The sequence below is a fragment of the Oncorhynchus mykiss genome, chromosome 19 (assembly GCF_013265735.2).
Source record: "Oncorhynchus mykiss isolate Arlee chromosome 19, USDA_OmykA_1.1, whole genome shotgun sequence".
In the NCBI taxonomy this organism is placed as follows: Eukaryota; Metazoa; Chordata; class Actinopteri; order Salmoniformes; family Salmonidae; genus Oncorhynchus; species Oncorhynchus mykiss.
Window position 1 is genome coordinate 6,394,094 of NC_048583.1, and position 19,168 is coordinate 6,413,261.

General features: G+C 47.2%; 1 protein-coding gene across 4 annotated transcripts in view; it reads right to left on the bottom strand.

The window, feature by feature from the left end:
- Positions 1 to 3,048: 3,048 nt before the first annotated feature.
- LOC110518704 (zinc finger protein basonuclin-2-like) overlaps positions 3,049 to 19,168 on the bottom strand; it is a 156,777-nt gene continuing 140,657 nt past the window's right edge. For 3 of the 4 annotated variants that reach the window (XM_036954096.1, XM_036954095.1, XM_036954097.1), the window contains 2 exons: positions 15,936 to 18,439; positions 3,049 to 6,337 (listed from right to left, as the gene is read on the bottom strand). In XM_036954096.1, the coding sequence (XP_036809991.1) occupies positions 5,509 to 6,337; positions 15,936 to 18,439 (3,333 nt within the window). In that variant the 3' untranslated portion in view covers positions 3,049 to 5,508. Of the gene's footprint in view, positions 6,338 to 7,644; positions 7,719 to 15,935; positions 18,440 to 19,168 lie in introns of all 4 variants that reach the window. The other variant, XM_036954098.1, reaches the window with a different exon arrangement.

The following is a 19,168-nucleotide window of genomic DNA, read 5'->3' on the forward strand; positions in this document are numbered from 1 at the left end:
TAGAATTGCTGTTACCAAGTTCTGAGGGTAATGTTGGACCACAGCGTATCATCTGTAAAACCACCAATCTGCCCATGTGTCTTTTGAGCCTTGCCACATGTATTTTTCAAGATGGATGACGTTAACCAGACAGCTTGCAAACATCCCCCTCCACTTACACTGGGTTAACATCCTACCCTGCTCTCCACAGACTTAAACAAAGTGGACAGAGGTATACGATCCATAACGGATCACTAGACAACCCCACCTGCTCCATTGTCATCTCTCTCCTTCCATCGCTCTCTCTCTCTCTTTCAGTGATGGTGTGTTGTGGGGAAACTGACATTTGGCAGTCAAGAGTCCCCTAATGAAATATTAAAGGCTCACTCCACTCAAGCTGGCCAGTGAGGGTTTTAAGAGGCCTTCTCCTCCTGGGGACTGAGCCAGGACAGTAATGGTCCCATCGGCCTGACAACTGGGCTCTGTCCTGGACCCAAGTGGGCTAAAGATGGTAAGAAAGAGGGAGGGAGGGAGATTGAGGGGTCAGGCCCTCTCAAAGGAGAGAGGAGAAAATGTACTGTAATGTCTCCCGTGAAGGAGGAGAGGGAGAAGAGTGGAAAGGTCAGGGGACTCCATCACTTTCCAGCCAGACAGTCAAGAAGGCTGGCACGGCTTTCTCGCTCTCTCTGCTTCTCTCCATGTCTCCTGCCTTGTTAAGTGACTGCTGCAGGTCCCTGCCAGACCGCTTTCGTTCTCAGACCAGTCCCTCTGCTCTCCTTTCTCTCTCCCTATCCTCTAGTCTGGCTATTCTGTTCTGGACAGTCTGTTCCGTGTCAGGGCAGTTTTCTCAGCTCCTTTGCAAGCTCTCTCTAGGAGCCGTGGCGTACTGGCATGGCCATCGAGTAAGAGACAGAGGGGCTAGAGATGAGGAGTCAGTGTAAGGGAATTTAATCTCTCTCTGGCACACTAACGCACACACTAACACACACACTAACATACACACTAACACACACACTAACACACACACACACACTAACATACACACACACTAACATACACACACACACTAACATACACACACACACTAACACACACACTAACATACACACACTAACAAACACACACACTAACATACACACACACTAACATACACACTAACACATACACACTAACACATACACACTAACATACACACACACACACACTAACATACACACACTAACACACACACACTAACATACACACACTAACACACACACACTAACACACACACTAACACACACACACACTAACATACACACACTAACATACACACTAACACACTCTTAACATACACACTAACACACACACTAACATACACACTCTTAACATACACACACTAACTAACGCACACACTAACATACACACTAACATACACACTAACACACACACTAACACACACACTAACACACACACACACACACACACTAACATACACACACACACACACACTAACATACACACACACACTAACATACACACACACTAACACACACTAACATACACACACACTAACATACACAGTAACATATACACACTAACACATACACACTAACATACACACACACACACACTAACATACACACACTAACACACACACACACACTAACACACACACACACACTAACATACACACACTAACACACACACACTAACACACACACTAACACACTCTTAAAATACACACACTAACTAACACACACAGGTCACTGATTGAGCTCCCTGGCTGCTTGAGAGGTCTACAACATTGAATAGGACAAGAGGAATGTTTAAGCTTTTGGGTTCTGCTGTCTTTCTCATCAGATCAGGTTGTGAGGTTTAACCGCGCAGGCTAAGGTCACTTGCTACAGCAGCGTTAGTTAAGACTACTCTTAGCTTGTTACAGTCTCACGTTCCTCAATAGACTGCGTGTTGATTCCAAACCAGACTTCCCAAGCATTCTCCCAGTTCTTTAATATCCACGGTATTCATCGTAAGCCATCACTTTCAAAGAGGGGCTTCCGCACCTTGAATACTTCCGCACAACTTGAATACGCTCAGTTGGACAACTGACTAGGTTTCCCCTTTCCACCTTCTCTCTCAGTGCATTCCATGGCAGTCCATTGCGGTCCAACTCAATGCTACATTCCACTGTTCTCCATAATGAAACGCTAGCGTGCCCTGCAGTGACAAGGCTGTATGCTAACGTTGGACAGACTGCTTTATTACATAGAGTGATGGACCGTGGATGAGCTCGCTCTCTCTCTTTTCCCCCTCTCTGCCTCGGGGTGTCCTTGTTTCCCGCCCATCACCAGTCCTCTTGTTGCTGTCATCCCAATGGCCTGTTAGCAGGAAGAGAGCGGGAGAGAGAGAGAGAGAGAGAGAGAGTGTGTGTGTGTGTGTGTGAGTGAACGAGAGAGAGTGAAAGAGAGACAGCTATCAGCAGGGTTCCTGGAGTGACACTTCTGTACTTCTCCGGCTGGGCCCGTGGCGGTAAGGTGCAGTACGGTGCACTGAGCAAATGAGGCAGGCTGTGCCTCAGTGCCACTCCAGGGTGTTGCCGAAGGTTCCTGTACAAAGTTTTTCCTTCACCTGGGATAAACAGGCAATTACACATCCTTTTTCTACGGCGATGGCCATTTTGTGAACTTAAGAGTACCCTATTAGTCGGTATCCCTAAAGGACCCGGGAAGGGGGCGAGGGGAGGGGGGTGAGTAGTGGGTTGAGGGGGGCGGGGGTGATTTCTCTCAGGGAGGGAGAGAGAGAGCGGTGAAAGAGAGAGACCGGTTTGGATCTCTGTCGGCGTCACAGTCCTGTCAGCAACATTCACGTCTGGCGGTGTAATGAAGTGACAAGTGAGTTATTAGACAGATCAGCGTCAGAAGGCCTCCAGGTAACGGTGGAACAGCACATTTTTAATGATACTCACTGTCATCCCTTCTTCCTCTCAAGTCAGCCCTCCACCTCCGCAGCCCCTTTCACTCAGCTCTTTCTCTCTCTCTTCAGAGAGGAGAGGTGTTAAGCCTGCTACCAGTGTCGTGGAGGTTGGTAGAGAGAGGAGAGGGGTGAAGCCTGCTGCCAGTGTCGTGGAGGTTGGTAGAGAGAGGAGAGGGGTGAAGCCTGCTGCCAGTGTCGTGGAGGTTGGTAGAGAGAGGAGAGGGGTGAAGCCTGCTGCCAGTGTCGTGGAGGTTGGTAGAGAGAGGAGAGGGGTGAAGCCTGCTGCCAGTGTCGTGGAGGTTGGTAGAGAGAGGAGAGGGGTGAAGCCTGCTGCCAGTGTCGTGGAGGTTGGTAGAGAGAGGAGAGGGGTGAAGCCTGCTGCCAGTGTCGTGGAGGTTGGTAGAGAGAGGAGAGGGGTGAAGCCTGCTGCCAGTGTCGTGGAGGTTGGTAGAGAGAGGAGAGGGGTGAAGCCTGCTGCCAGTGTCGTGGAGGTTGGTAGAGAGAGGAGAGGGGTGAAGCCTGCTGCCAGTGTCGTGGAGGTTGGTAGAGAGAGGAGAAGTCTTAAGAGTTTACACCAACGTGTCCATCAAAGGGTCCATCATGCCCATTGCAAAATAGTCATAAAAAAAACTGTCCAACACTTTCATGGATATAACGGGGGTTTGAATACTGTATACCACGTAACACTGTGCGTTTTTATCCCCTTTAGATAAGCACCAATCAAGAAAGAGGAGCTCTCAATTTTTTCACATCCATAGTAACACGACAAAAACACAATAATAACCATCAACTCAAGGGCACAGACTCAAAATGAAGACCGGTCTGTCTTTCTTTTTTTCTTTTCTTGAAAAAAAAAAAGGAATTGATATTGGACAAGACATCTGCATCAAGATGACATCACCCGCCAATAAATACCCCTTCCCCTGGCTACTTTGCCTAGTTATCTGAAACATTTGTACCTTAAGATGTGTATGGAAACAAGGAAAATGGCTGCAAATAACAGCCAGGCAATGGCGACAGAGTTTCACAGAGTTCACCTTTGAAGCTGACAATCAGCAATGGAAATCAATACTGAAAAATTATAGCAAAATGCTTAAGACTCAAGTGCATCATATCAACTTATGGGGTGTAAGTTAAAGTACAACTGTATGGCGGAAAATTATAGATGTTTTAAAAACCAATGCTTCTTTTGGTCACAGTTTAAGGACTATTTCTTTGTTTTATAATCAATGTGACATTCACAATACTTCTGATAGGATGGCCATTTTTTGCATGGAAACGTGTATAAAACAATAGGACACTCAACCAACGCTTGTTTTAGGTCACAAATACCACATGCAGTAGAAAGATTAGCCTACTTCAACCTCTGTAGCCAAGTACTGTGATATTACAGTCACACACTGGGTTTACACTCCTTGAAATGAAAATAACACAAACTAAATTCCTCAATACTTAAATCTTCTGCCTTGAAAACCAGCAGCTGTCTTGTGGTCAGTCACGTTACTGTATCTGGTAGAGCAGAAATACTTAGACTTTTCCTGAATACCATTATTTGAGTAAATGGGCCGGATGTTTGGATTCGTTCAGGAGAAATATGGGTCTTTTGTTGTGAAATAGCGTTTTTGAAACTGAACACGTGCAAAAAAAAAAATCAACCTGCCACAAGTATGCTAAGTCATTTCCCCTTGGCACTGTGGCCGTCTCAGACCCCGAACATCGCGGTAACCAAAAACATCGCAAAGTCCTTGTAATAATATTACACATCCCGCTTGTATAGTTGCAAAGTGCGAAAAACTGACTTGGTATAGTAAAAGCTATAAATGATAACAAAAACAAAAGAACAGAGAATGATATTGGTGTAGGAGCCCAAAAAAAAGCATGCCGGCAACCTCCGCATATCTAACAAGTAGATACAACAAGTCACATGATCATTAGTTCTTCTCCTTCTCAGTTTAAAAATGGTTTTTAAACTAACATAAATGAGTCAAGCTAGTGAAGATGCTACCTCTTTCTTGCCTACCTTAGCGCTGGAAGTATTGTACTGTAACATAAAAACCAAAAAAGAGAACCAACAAAAATAGCTAACAACCATCAAATACAATTGTTTTACACCAATAGCCTCTTGGGACATATTATTTACAAATGAAGCAGTCATGCTCTTGTATGGGGTTTCCTTTAAAAGCTATCATTACACAAATACAACAAGAAGATTTATATTTTTATCATTTCTGCAGGCAACAGTCACAAATAAGAGTTTGAATAGATTCTTTGGAGATGGACAAAAACAAAGACATATGGGAAATAGGACATGGGGTTTATGGGAAACCGGCAGGGCCAGTTTTTGGAATAAAGACACTTCAAGTGTCTCATCCTCGTTCTTCCAAAGAAGGAAAGGTCAAAAGTCAATGCTTACTGTATATAGTCACTGGATCTCATCGAAGGGAAAGAGAACTGTGGTGCATGACGTCTAGGGGTGGTAAGGTGTAGTTCCTGGGGGTAAGAGCTCATGGTTTGGGGTGAGAAGGGAGTCGATGAAGGGACTAGAGTTGGCCAGACGAGGGCCAGGGGGTTGGGCTAGTCTACCATGGTGGTGAAGGGCACGTTGTTTTTGTGGAGGTTGGGGTTCTGAGAGTGGCGGTTGCGGCTGCGCACCGAGGAGAACATCATGTTGCAGCCGGCCACTTTGCACTTGTGCATCTCGCGCAGATGGACAGTCTTGTAGTGCACGCGTAGGGTCCCTTTGTTGCTGTACACTTTGTGGCAGATGCTGCACAGGATCCCACCACTTCCACCGGTGGAAGACAGGACGGTCGGCGAAGAGGAGGGGTCGGTGCCGGTCAGACCTTCTTCCGATCTTCCTCCGACTCCTCCCTCGCCGACCTGGTCCCGCCGCCTCCCGGCCCCTGCCTGCCCCGGGGCATGCTGGGAGCAGTCCTCCCCGTCGCTGACCCCTCCCTCCTCCAGGTCATCCAATAGGATGCCCTCGTCGCTGCCCTCGTCCGACTGGCGTGATGAATGGACTGACCCGCTGGACTGAATGCTGGACGCGGTGCTCAGGTCCAGCACCATGTAGTCGTCTGGGGGGCCACTGCGGTGGTAGAAGCCGTTGGTGAGGGGGTGGTGGAGGGGGTGGTGGTGGTGGTGATGATTTAGGGGGTGGTGGTGGGGGTAATCGGTGCCTGCCGGGGAGCTGGCGTCACGGTTCAGCCCTCCTCCCCCCAGGCTGGCGCCACCAATGCCCGCCCCTGCCATGGCGTCCAGGCCCAAGTGGTGCCCGGCGTAGATCTTAGCCAGGAACTCGGCGCGCAGGTCCTTGGGCAGTGGCGTGAGTTGGGGGTCCAGGACAATGTCGTCCAGCTCTTTGGTAAGCAGTTTGCGATGCAGGTTGATGTTGGAGCTGTGCCTGGTGGAAAGACATAATGAAGGGGGAGGTAGAGAGAGATCGTTTTCATAAGAAAATAGCTAAACAAGTTGTCAAATCAAGCAAAATGGTGTTTCAGCGCTTTAAACAATGACTGGAATGATAACATTCTCAGATCTTTTTAGAAAGATGATACATTTTGCATTCCAAAACATGTGTTCTGTCTCGCCCAACACATGCACCTATGCTTGGAGTTCTAAGTATTTGAATGCTATTGTATCAGTCACTACATTTTCAATAACCCTCCTCTCTTCCTTTCCTCTTCACTAACCCCTGACCTCACGCCAGACAAAATAACTACTAAACGATTCACTTTTTAAACCTCTCCTCACTCTTTACCTTACTTACTTAACCTATCAAGAGGAAGCTACGTTGTCCTTCTCTTAACGTTCCCCTAACTGGTCTAACGCGGTGTGGCGAGAGCACCCCGCCACGGTGTTTACCACAGTCAGCACGTCTAGCACAGCTCCGCTGCAAATCCAATAGACTCTGACTCAATTAAATACTCCACCATATTGAATGAGAGTTTATCAATTGATTGGAGCTGTGGTAATGCGATAATGGAGGGAAAGTGGATAGCGTATTAGATCTCCGACAGCATTATCACACTGGCTCCCCATTGGAAGGGGCTTAATCAGGCCTCCACTTTTTAAACATATGATCCCCATGTATCCCCTTCGCTTTAATAAGAAATAAAAATGTCCGCTTTATCACACAGAGAGCAGTAGTATCTCATAACGCATAGCCACCGCCATCGAATTCACAACAAGGAAGTGTAAGCCTGGATCTGGTGTCGTGCTACAGCTTGCTAGAGCTAAAGGGTATTGTTTGTGAGGTGTAGCAGTCTGCATTGCAAAGCCATGCCAAAAGATGTGAGGTAAAATGTGTTTTGACAGCTCAAATTCAATGCCTCTTCCCTCCAATTCCACAGTTGCCATTTCAGACTGGGAGGGATGCAGGCTCCACCACAGCAAATGTCACAATAAAATGGACAAAGAAAGGTAAACATAAGTGTGTAATAACTGGTGCCAGATATGGAAGTGGCACAGTATACACATCCCACTGTCCACAATACAACATGTTAGGGGACTTTTCAAATGAAATCAAGACTTTTAAAGTGAAATTAAACAAAAGTAAGCAATGACTAAGGAATATCAAGCAGTGCTTTTAAATATGAGGGGTTTCATGCAAGGCAAGGGGCACGGTGGAGGGAGTGACAAACTAAAAACAGACGTCCTTGGCAGGACAGGACGAGGGCAAATGGATTCACAATGTATAGTAGAGCTTACCAGCAGTGCCATGGTTGATGCAGTCAAAAAGGGTCCCTGGCCTTTAATTATTTAGTTCCCTATCGGACATTCTCCTGCAAGAGGGTAAAAATAGTATACATTCATTGGAATGGAGGGACCCCTTTCTTTCTGTGTTACAAGAGGAAGCAAACAGGAGCACCGTCCACTTGAGCATTGTCAGCATCGAGGAGCGGGGAGAATCGATTGGCCGTGGTTGTCACTGCCGCGTGTGTGCCTGTGCGCGCAAGCTTGTGTGTGTGTGTGTGTGTGTGTGTGTGTGTGTGTGTGTGAGAGAGAAAGAGAGAGAGAGAGAGAGAGAGAGAGAGAGAGAGAGAGAATATACAGTACATCCATGTTCTGAGACTTATGGAAATTCTTAGCTCTCTTCTTTTAACCTATGATAACAGTCTGATACACAGATGGTGTTATCTTATGGTCCATAGTCATGACTCATTGTCTCTACTAATGTATCCCTGTCTAGATGGAGAAATGACTGTTTCCACAACCAATAAACAAACAATTGGGTCTAGATATTTTGCTACATCGATTACATTCAATTTGATTGGTTTGTTGATTGTTTTTAGTGGGGATGCCAACAGGCTATGGCATTAGCTGATGTGATTGGGCTGTATGCTGTTGATGATGCTCAGGTAGGCGGGTCCTTTGCAACATGTCTCCACCCCTAAAGCCACACCCCACACACTGCTCATAAGCTCTAGTCTGCCATGGCTCCCTGACTGATGAGGTTAAAACACATGCTAAAGTGCCAGGCAGTAAGTACCCTGAATTACTACAGTATTACTAAGTACTACTGCATCAGCCATATGTCATTACTGTGATATCAGCATTTATACTAGATGACAATATCAAGACCACAACTGAATAATTAACACACAGCCCATCTACATTCTACATGTATATGTCCCTTCTGGTCCTTATACTGTCATTCACAAAGTCCACATTCTGACCCTGAGGGAAAAAAAGATGTGTTGAGTAATCAAACAATTAGTGATTACTGTTTCAAATAAATAAATAGATTGTTCATCTGCATCTTTGGAACAATTCAAGCCTGTGGAATATGGTGTGAGTAATGGCTGCTTGAATAGACTTTGCGGAGGAATTCACCTGCACCGGTGACAGATGCATCTCCTCCCTATCGCTAAACATATTCACTGGAAGTGTGTCAGGCTGCAGTTATATTCTTGGGGTTATATTTTCCTCATTTAGAGGCCATACACAGATTCCTTCATTTATCAGATTTAGCCTCTCTGCCCCATCTCCCTGTCTCCATCACTCTGCCACCACTATTTCACTCCCCCTCTTCCCCATTCCTCTACCCCCCAAACCAAACTCCTTCGTTCCCTCACTCCCTTCTCCACCTCTCCCTCCCTGATGACCAGTAACGTGGCAGGAAAACCAAATTGACAGTCTCATCTTCGCCCAAAGACGGGGGAGGCCTCTTGAGAGGCCATTTTGTTTGTGCAGAGTAGGAGGAGATGGAGAGAGAGAGGCTAGCTAGCTAACGCGTCTGTCCCAGCCAACGTTAATCATCTTTAGGCTCCCGTCTCTCCTCCAATGGCCCTGTCCTTCCCTCTGTACCGTGTGTGTGTGCGCACTGTCTAAATGAGTCGTAATGAGCAAAGTGAAGTCATATTAAACTGACGCTGATGGTTCTTTGCCTCTGCTGTCATGTGGGGTTGCTATGTGATGAGGTTTGGAGTGCAGAGGTGGGAGGATGATCGAGGGGTTGGGTAACACATTCATCATTATCTGTCTTTATTCTCTACTAGCTGTACTACCTCAGCAACACACACTGAAGTTCAGTTCAGACGTAGCTGGAGAAACTTGATCAAAAAGTTCATAAAAGGAATATTCCTCTCAGGGGTTGGTTACACAGACTCCATAGACACACCATGGAGGTTTAGATGGAAGGCTAAGTTACAGATCACATCAACAAAGCCCTGTCATTATATTAGCCTACAATTACTTACAGAATGTGAAATATTTGCGACGCTTATTGTTCCAAACGAAAGCCTTCTGAAAGTGATTCTCTGATTATCTTTTTGTCTTTATCCACAAAACCCAAATTTATCAAAGATAAATTAACATAAAAGTCCCCTTTCATAGTGTAATGTCATTAACATACTGTTCATCAGTAGATATTTTGTATTTTGAACTCGGGATCTGTGGCTAAATTAAATAACACATTCTCTCTATAAATGATCAGGCCTTTGTTTAAGCATGGCAAATCAAGAGACTGCAGCTTCACTCAAGTTCTACCAGAGACTGGGCCCACATGGCTTGAAGTGGAGAAGGAGGAGAGAGAGGGGGAGGAGGAGGAGAGAGAGGGGGAGGAGGAGGAGAGAGAGGGGCAGGAGGAGAGAGAGGGGGAGAAGGAGGAGAGAGAGGGGGAGGAGGAGGAGAGAGAGGGGGAGGAGGAGGAGAGAGAGGGGCAGGAGGAGAGAGAGGGGAGAGAGGAGGAGGGGAGAGAGAGAGAGGGGCAGGAGGATGAGAGAGAGTGGCTCTCAAACGTAATTAACCTTCACTCTCTGCATCCCTCCATCCGTGTGGGGACAAGGGGCCTCTGCACACTAGTGCATCATGGGAAATAAGTGCGGGAAAGCACCTGGTGACAGAGTCCTCCGATGAAGGGATGAAAATGAATAAAACAAGGAAGAGTTTTAATATAAACATGTAGAAAAGAGAGAGGGAGGCCCTGTTGTTGATTTAGGAAAATATGATTGACGAGGATAATAAGGCCGATGATTACTGGTCGGCACGCCTTTCAGACGTTAATCATACTACCGCTGCTGCCACCGCTGTGTGTGTGTGTGCCGCCCTCCACAATAAATATGCAATCATTTACCTCTGAGCTGAGCGCCTGGTGGCCAGGGGGCTGGAGGGAAACACTGTACTGTTACTGTATTGATGTACAACTAGCAGCTAGATGTTAGAGGACTCTCTGTACTCTATTAGCTGTGTGTGTGTGTGTGTGTGTGTGTGTGTGTGTGTGTGTGTGTGTGTGTGTGTGTGTGTGTGTGTGTGTGTGTGCGCGTGCGTGCAAAACAGCAGAGTGCTATGTTGTTTATCCTGTTAGTTAACCACGCCATTGATCTGTATCTTTACATCTACGTCACCATGTTGATACAAAATGCCCCCCCCCCCCTCTCTATTCAAACGCTTGTGACACTATTGTCATTTCCCATTGTCTTTTGTTGTTTCCCTTAAATATTAATATGATACCGTAGATCAAATGTCCTTGTCCTCCCCTCTAATTGACTCTGACATCGGGGCTTTTGAGGTAGCGTTTGTTTGATGCGCCTACCTACGATCCTCTGGGGTGTCACTCCACTGTAGAGAAATAATTGACTAATGGGATATGCTGAGGTACCTGGACAACCTCCTGTTGTTGGTATAGACGTCAACATCTCGCTGTGAGGAGAGAGAGGAGAGGTGGTGGGGGAGAGGAGGAAGCTGGTTATTAGCACTGCATATTACAGACCTGGATTTTGCACACATTATCTGGTTGGAAACAAATGTCTGGGTGTCCCAGCAGATGTAGGCTCAGATACGGTTTCTGTTGTTATAGAAATGTTACATTCTAAAGCTCAAATACAAGGGACGAAGAGAAGACATACGGTTTGGTTTACTGAGATTAAATATCATTATTCTGTGATATAATTCATAGATTATTATAATTACATTTAATGCAATATAACCTGTATTTAATTAATCATACAGTTACTTATCAGATTATTTTAAATATTATTTGAATTTGTGCTAAAATATAATAATGATTGGTTTCATAATATCAGAAATAAAATGTTATTAGCTGTGGAATTTGTACCATTTTATAGTGAATCTTATGAAAAATGTCATTTGAAACTACTCAAACTTTATGTAGCAGCAAACCAATGTCTGAGGCGTTGTGGTTTCCCAATCCTTCCTCCACAATAATATTATCAGAGGGGAAAAGTCCTTATGAAAACTACCAAATTATTTTCCCATGTTACAACTACAATTACACTGCAGCATGCATTATGTAGTTAAGGGATTACCCAGGGACACATCTGATTGGTGTTCGGCCAGAGCCCTGACTATAGCTTCAATAACCCACAATTCCTTTGGCCCCGCGATACCCCTCTGTTGTTACGCTTCTCTCCTTATTCCATAGGAGCGGCAGGCTCAGTAATACATCCCATATGCTACCAGGAATTTATGCGCCACACAAAAGATCCGTCCCGAATGTCACCCTATTTACCATATAGTGCACTACTTTTGACCAGGGTTCTGATCACAAGTAGTGCACTATATAGGGTATAGGTTGCCATTTGGGACACAGTCAAAGTATGGAAACAATAGTGTACTTAGGTGTAACTCACCCACATCTTGGTCTAAAACCGTCTTCCTTCTAAGATCCATATGTTCACAGCAGTGATTGTCCTCTCTTCCTGCTACACACCTATCTATTCATCAGTGCCTTATGTTAAAGCGCTTCTGGAATTTATGCGCTTGTGTTTCTGGTAATCGAGTCAAACTGTCACACGCACATCACTAGGGCAAGATTACACAGTCACTGTGACACCGTGTCTGTGAGCGTGGGTTGAGGTTCATGCTTCACTATACGCCTGTGGAAGACATTTGGGTTCATCTTTGAGCCAAGATGGAAGACGAAACACAGTCTAATTTGACCTCGTTCCCTCACAGTTGCACCTCTCTATACTACAGCACCCACTGCCTCTTGGAAACCAAATCCTTTACTGTGAGTCAGAGGATCCTAACTAGTGCTGTTTTTCACTGATTCGTTTTTCCCACCACTGTCATCCCCTCCTCGTTTAGTGCCGGAGTTAAGTGTTTTTTTAAAGGCCATTACGGGGTCGCCGCGGCAGATGCTAATACAAGTGGGGAGCGCTAATGTCGGAGAGCGCCCAATAAAAAAGATGGACGGCTAAATTATATAGTTGGGAGACAAGCTGGGGCAGTGGTCGGGAAGGATGACGGGAGGGGGAGGGCTCTTATTCATAGTTCTACCTTGACTTCCACTAAATAAGGAAGTAGGCCGCTGAATTAGGCCTCCTCATTGGTCAGTTTGGCCATGTGTGTCCAGCTCCTGAGCAGGTATTGGTCGGCTTACTCGCCACTCATTCAGAAATGTGTGAAGTGAGTCGTTGGGATGCCTCGATACCATTGGCGTTTCTGTCATGGTAATTTAGTATCTAAACATTTGTGTAGATGTCTGTTCGCTGTGGGGAGGCTGTTATTTGGATCGTATCAAACCATAAGGTCAGGGCTATTTGTTTAATATCATATTTTATTTTAGTGCAATAAAGAGACTAATTAAAAATACTGTGTACATTACAATGAATGAGTGAGTCTCTGTAAGACTATATGCATCTGTAGGAACGCATCAGCTTTTGAGTTTGTGTGATTTTATACGTGCACAAGCATGTGTCTGTGTTTGTGTGTGTGGTTATGCGAGACAGCAGGCCTCTCGTGCCCCGGGCGCTCCCTGTCCCTAAAGCCTCGTCAAAGAGGGTAACGAACTAACGCATCATCCGCGGCTGCGTCAAACACACGCATCGGCACGGCAACGCATCCTTTAATAACACTTCCTGTCATCTCCCTGCTGTCGGCACCAGCTGCGTCAGGTGAGCGGCATGATTTCACCTTCTCTTCTCCTCCGCTAACTCTATTTTACCTGTCTCTTCTCCTCCATCCCCCCCTTTCCCCCTCTCTTTTCCGCTAACACTATAACCCATCTCTCTTTTTTCCCTCTCATCCACCTACTCCATCCCCTCTTCCCCTCCCTCTATCCCTGCCTCCATCCCTCTCTCCCTGAACAAGTGCCAGAGTCACCTGCTCTATTTACTTGGTGCTAATGAACAAACAGGAACAGAATGAACAGATGCCACTGAAACAAGGAACTTAATAAAGACCCCGGGTGGAGAGGGGAGGCGGGTGGAGAGGGGAGGCGGGTGGAGGGTTGCTGTTGAGACAAAACAACTGAGAAAAACTAGAGAAAAAACTCCTCAGAGAAGTAAATTAGATTAGGAGGGGGAGAAAACACACTCGCTCTTTATCTAAATAAAAACGTGTCACTTGTCACCACGGCGTGCTCTAACACAACAAAACATGTTTTTATCTCTTTCTTCAGAGGAGCTGGTTGAGTGAGGCTTCCCCTCTTCTAGAGCTCTAGAATGTGGCATATGTCATTATACTGGGAGCAAAGGCATGCTCTGACTGTGTGTGTGTGTGTGGGGGGGGGGGGCCTCTGCTAAAGCGATAAAGAGATGCATTTGTTACACTTGAAGTCATGTCTATTTTCGAGGGGCGTTGGGGAGGAGATGAATTTACATTTCCTTTCAAGGGCCCTTTTTCCACCGACACCCCACTGTGAAGACAGACTGGACCGTTCAGTCAAATGGACATGCTTGTTTACACGGTGGTCAGGGGAATAGACCTGGCAATGTCACACACAAGGCCTTTACTTCATTTTTTTATGATGCTAATAACAATGCTAATGAGTCACTATCGATGCTACCATGGGGTCGTTGTTGAGAGTTTAATTCCCTAAATTACCCTAATATCCGGACATATTTGATAGACTTCGACTGGCCTAAGAGTGGTTTTAAAATAGCCTAACGTCAAACATCCCCTCATACAAAAAAACAAAACAATTGTTAGCAATTCCTTGGAGAGCTAGATGCTAGTTGCTAGCCCAGGGCACTCTGATGTTGTGTAGCCTCAGCATGTGTTGTGTTCTGGCATCAACCTGCTGCTAGCTTTAGTGGGTGTGTGTATTCTGGGAGGGTGTGTGTGGATAGGGTGGATGTGCGAACAAGCCCAGGTAGGTAGAGCGTGGCTAGCCTCACCTCCTGGAGCAGGGCGCTAATACATGCAGTGGCTTGACAGACCGCTGTCTACGTTAATGTATGCTACCTCACCTGTCAGTAACGAGGTGAGTGAGGGGAGGTAAACAGGGGTATATCTCAGAGTGGAAGATTGTGTGTTCTGGCGATGACACCCTACTTCTCTGAACTTTGACATGACAGTCAACAGATGCCACTGTATACCTGTTACATTATAAAGTGTATCTCTGCTAATGGTGCGTTTCACTTAACATATGGTAGGTGACGCCTTAATAATTTCACTCCATCTAAGTAAGAAAAAAGACTTCACTGCAGTTGAGTAGCTCATCAAGAAAACTCATCTACTGTCCTAAACTTTCCACAATGACTGATATGATGAAATATCAAATAAAACGATACATGCACCATACATACATCCACAACATTGTCAATGTTTCTAATTACGTCATGTAATGTCAAAATGAAAGGACAAAACATATGTAATGAACCTACCTGTAATGAATGCCTGAATTGTTAGTATTTTTTTTATATATATATATATATATATATATATATATACACAGTACACAGTACCTACTAATTCAAGGGTTTTATTTTTACTATTATTCTACATTGTACAGCATTGTACTATGATATAACACATGGATTCATGTAGTAACCAACAAAGTGTTAAACAAATCCAAATATATTTGATGGGTTCACTTAGAAATGTCCTAAAATAACATCAAATTGATCAGAAATACAGTGTAGACATTATTAATGTTGTAAATGACTATTGCAGCTGGAAATTGCCGAATGTTATATATTTTTTATATATTTTTATGCAATATCTACATAGGCGTACAGAGGCACATTATCAGTAACCATCACTTCTGTGTTCCAATGTCATGTTGTGTTAGCTAATCCAAGTTTATCATTTTAAAAGGCTAATTGATCATTAGAAAACCCTTTTGCAGTTATGTTAGCGCAGCTGAAAACTGTTGTTCTAATTAAAGAAACAATACAACTGGCCTTCTTTAGACTAGTTGAGTATCTGGAGCATCAGCATTTGTGGGTTCGATTACAGGTTCAAAATGTCCAGAAACAGACATTCTTCTGAGAAATGAAGACTATTCCATGCGAGAAATTGACAAGAAACTGAAGATCTCGTACAACGCTGTGTACTACTCCCTTCACAGAACAGAGCTAACTGGCTCTAACCAGAATAGAAAGAGGAGTGGGAGGCCCCATTATTGTTTATCTCAAATTCTTGTTTTGTTACTTGAATTAATAACACCAGTTGTATCATAGTATTCATTCATATTCTACTGATATTTAAATAATTAGTCAGAAAAATTGAGGCAGTCAAATTAAGAACCAATTGTAAGCCAAGAAAAAAGACACTGTTAGTGTGTATATGTGTGTGTGTTGTACGACACTAACCTGTCTCTGCTCCGTCGGGAGGGGAAGGCGGCGTTGCAGCCGGACACGGTGCACACGTGCATCTCTTTGAGGTGCACGTTCTTGTAGTGCAGTTTGACACTGTAGGAGCTCTTGAAGCTCTTCTTGCACACGTAGCAGATCTTGGGGTCGTTGGAGTTGGGGCTGGTGCACAGTTCTCCCTCGGGGGAGTGTGAGGAGGGGAACTTGGGCGGGCTGGCGCCGTAGCTCATGGAGGAGATGAAGCTCTCGTGAAGGGCAGCCATGCTGGCGGCGGCGGCTGCGGCAGCCGCCATGCCCCCGTTGTAGAGGCCGTACTGGCTCATGCAGAACATGTCGTAGGTGGGGTCGTTGAGCTCCTCCTTAATCTTGATGGCGGGCTGGTGGGGTGAGGGTGAGGTGCGGCTCTTGGGGTCTTCCATCTCCTTCCTCAGCTGCGCCTCCTCATCTCTGGCCTGCAGGTCCTCCTGGTCCTTTTCCAGGTTGTTGCCTCCTCCTACTCTGGAGCTCCTGGAGGAGTTGAGCCTCAGCCTCTGGTGCTGCTCCTCCACCTCCATCATCTCCTCGCGGTAGAACATCTTGGAGTCCGAAGTCTCAGAATCGTTCTCAAAGTCTCTCTCGTGGTCCTGGTCCTCGGAGGTGAAGCTGTCCATGCAGCGGAGCTCACCGCCTGGGCCTCCTCTCTCGCCCCTGCCGCCCTCGCCTCCGGGTCCCTCTCCCCGGCAGTCGTCCTGGTCGTGCCTCATCAGGTGTCCCCTCATCAGGCCTGGGCTCATCTCATCCTGGGAGGGGGACTGGTGCCCGCTGCCGCCGCTGTGGTGGCCGTTGTTGTTCCCTCCTCTGCTGTTGTTGTTGTTGTTGTTGCGGTTTCCATTGATGTTGTTGTGGTGGAGGTGGGAGGAGGGGTGGTGGTGGTGGTGGTGACAGCTGTCGTCATCATCGTCGTCTTTGTCCTCATCGTACTCGTCCGCCACGTCAATCACCTCCTTCTCGATCTTCACCGGCATGCTGGACTTACGGGGCTTCTTCTTGGGCGTGGGGTCCGTGTTGGTGGCAGCAGCTGAATCCTGCTGGGGGATACTGGGGGTGGGCAGCCTGTGGTGGGACATTAGCCCACCTTCAGAAGACATATTGTGGGCGTTGTGGGAGGCTGCGGCTGCAGCGGCAGCCAGGAGCTGATGCTGCTGGTCCATCAGAGAGGTGGTGTTGGTGGTGGAGGGCAGGATGGGGCTGGTGGGCAGTGACACTGGAGGACTGACCAGGTGCTGTGGGGACAGCAGCGTACGGTAGAAAGGGGGCACCGGCTGGATGGGCTGCACCGACTTTAGGGAGGGGAAGACCAGTGGGCTCTGCAGGGGTGACTGGAGCAAGGGGTCCAGGGGCGGGGTGGAGAAGCCCAGAGGCGGCCGTCCGGGACTGGTGAGGGTGAAGCCGCTCTTGGCGCTGGAGATGATGGGCGTGCCAGGGCCCGACCCACGGATGAGGTCCTTGTCGCGGTTGTTCCTCAGCATGGGCATGTGCAGGCGTGGGTTGGGGTTGGCGCTGTGGCGGTTGCGGCTGCGCAGCGAGCTGAACACCATGTTGCAGCCCTCGATGGTGCAGCGGTGCTTGATCTTGAGGTGTACGGCATTGTAGTGGATCTTCAGCGTACCTTTGTCGTAGAAGGTCTTGCCGCACGAGTTGCAGCACACACGGCCCTTGCGTGAGGTGGCTCCCATGCGGCGCATGCGGTGCATCTTGGAGGAGAAGGATGAGTGGGTAATGCTCTTGGACTGCTCGCTCTTCACAAAGTGGTGGTGGGCCTGGTGGTCGTTGAGGGAGTTGGACCTAGGCCGTGGGGTCCCGGGTTGCCCCTGGCCTTGCTGCTGCTGGCCTTGCTGCTGCTGTTCTGTCTGCTGCTGGGACGGCTGGTTGGAAGGAGTGGGCGAGATAGGTGATGCTCTGTTGTTGGGCTCCTGTTTGGGCTCGATGGTGTTGTTCATGCCCCCCAGGGCTCCGATGCGGCTGGGGCTCTGACCGCTGCTGCGGAAAGGGCTGAGGGATACTTCGGACTCGCTGCTCTCCACCGGCTCGCCCTGGTTGGGTAGGCTGGCCTCACGATCCCGGTCGTGGAGGACCCGGAGGCCCGACTGCTCCAGCGCCAGGCCATTGGGGGGCAGGCCCAGCATGGGGGCCGACACAGGGTTGATGTACTGGAACGGCAGCAGGAAGGCGAGACTGTTAGGGATGTTCTCAAAGTGGTGGATGCTGGACGGGCTGCTGGTCTCCATGTGGTTGAGGAGGCCTGGGCTTCGGCCGCGTCCCGTGCTGTTGCTCTCGATGAACGTCCGGATGCCTGAGTCGGTCTTGGAGGAGGGCACGGTGACCGCCTGACCCTCCTTCTCCTGGATGGCCATCAGCTCTACGATGGACTTGGTCTCTCCGAAACGAAGGAACTGCTGCAGGGTGATGATCTCCTCTTCCCGAGACATAATGGACCAGCGGTCCAGCACCTTGCCCGCAGCATCCTAGAGGCCCAATGGAAAGACGAGAGAGAATAGACAAAACACACAAAAGTTATTGATTGTGCATAATCACTGTGGTCGGTCTGAGGTCGAGAGGGAGCAGGGTGGAAGGGGGTAGGGAAGGGGTGTTGTTATCGGCTCATGAAATTCAGAGGCCCCTGAAGCGACAAGTAAAGATTGATAATAGAGCTCTGATAATAACCCTCCTCCTCTTCCCTGTCCCCCTTTCCCTTCCCCCTTTCTCTCCTTCCTTCTTTACCTTTCATCAGCTATGCATACACAGTCATTAGGCACACAGGGAGAGGAACAGGAAGAGTTTAATAAAGTCTAAAAGCAAACAAATGGAGACCGCTGGGGCCGGTGGGGCTGGTGGGCTATTAGTGGGTACCTGTGAATTCTAACCATTTCTGGGGACGTTGATCTATTCGCTGTGAGACTGTTTAACAAAAACAGCCCGTGAAAGATGTGAACTCTCGCTGAGAGTCCCTCAGAACAGCGCACGGCACGCAGCTCCGCTATGTTTACTGCCGCGATGACAGCCGGGGAGAGAAAAGGCTGCTAAAAGAAAGAATGGATTAATTAGCGCGAGCCACTAATCGTACCTTGCTACTTGGCAGCCATTTTTCATAGTTTCCTCTTATCTCTGAGGGAATCTAATGAACAAAGTAAAATGGAGTTAGGAATATCAGTCTATGAGGGGTTAAGTCGACTTTGACATTAAAATAAGAACAT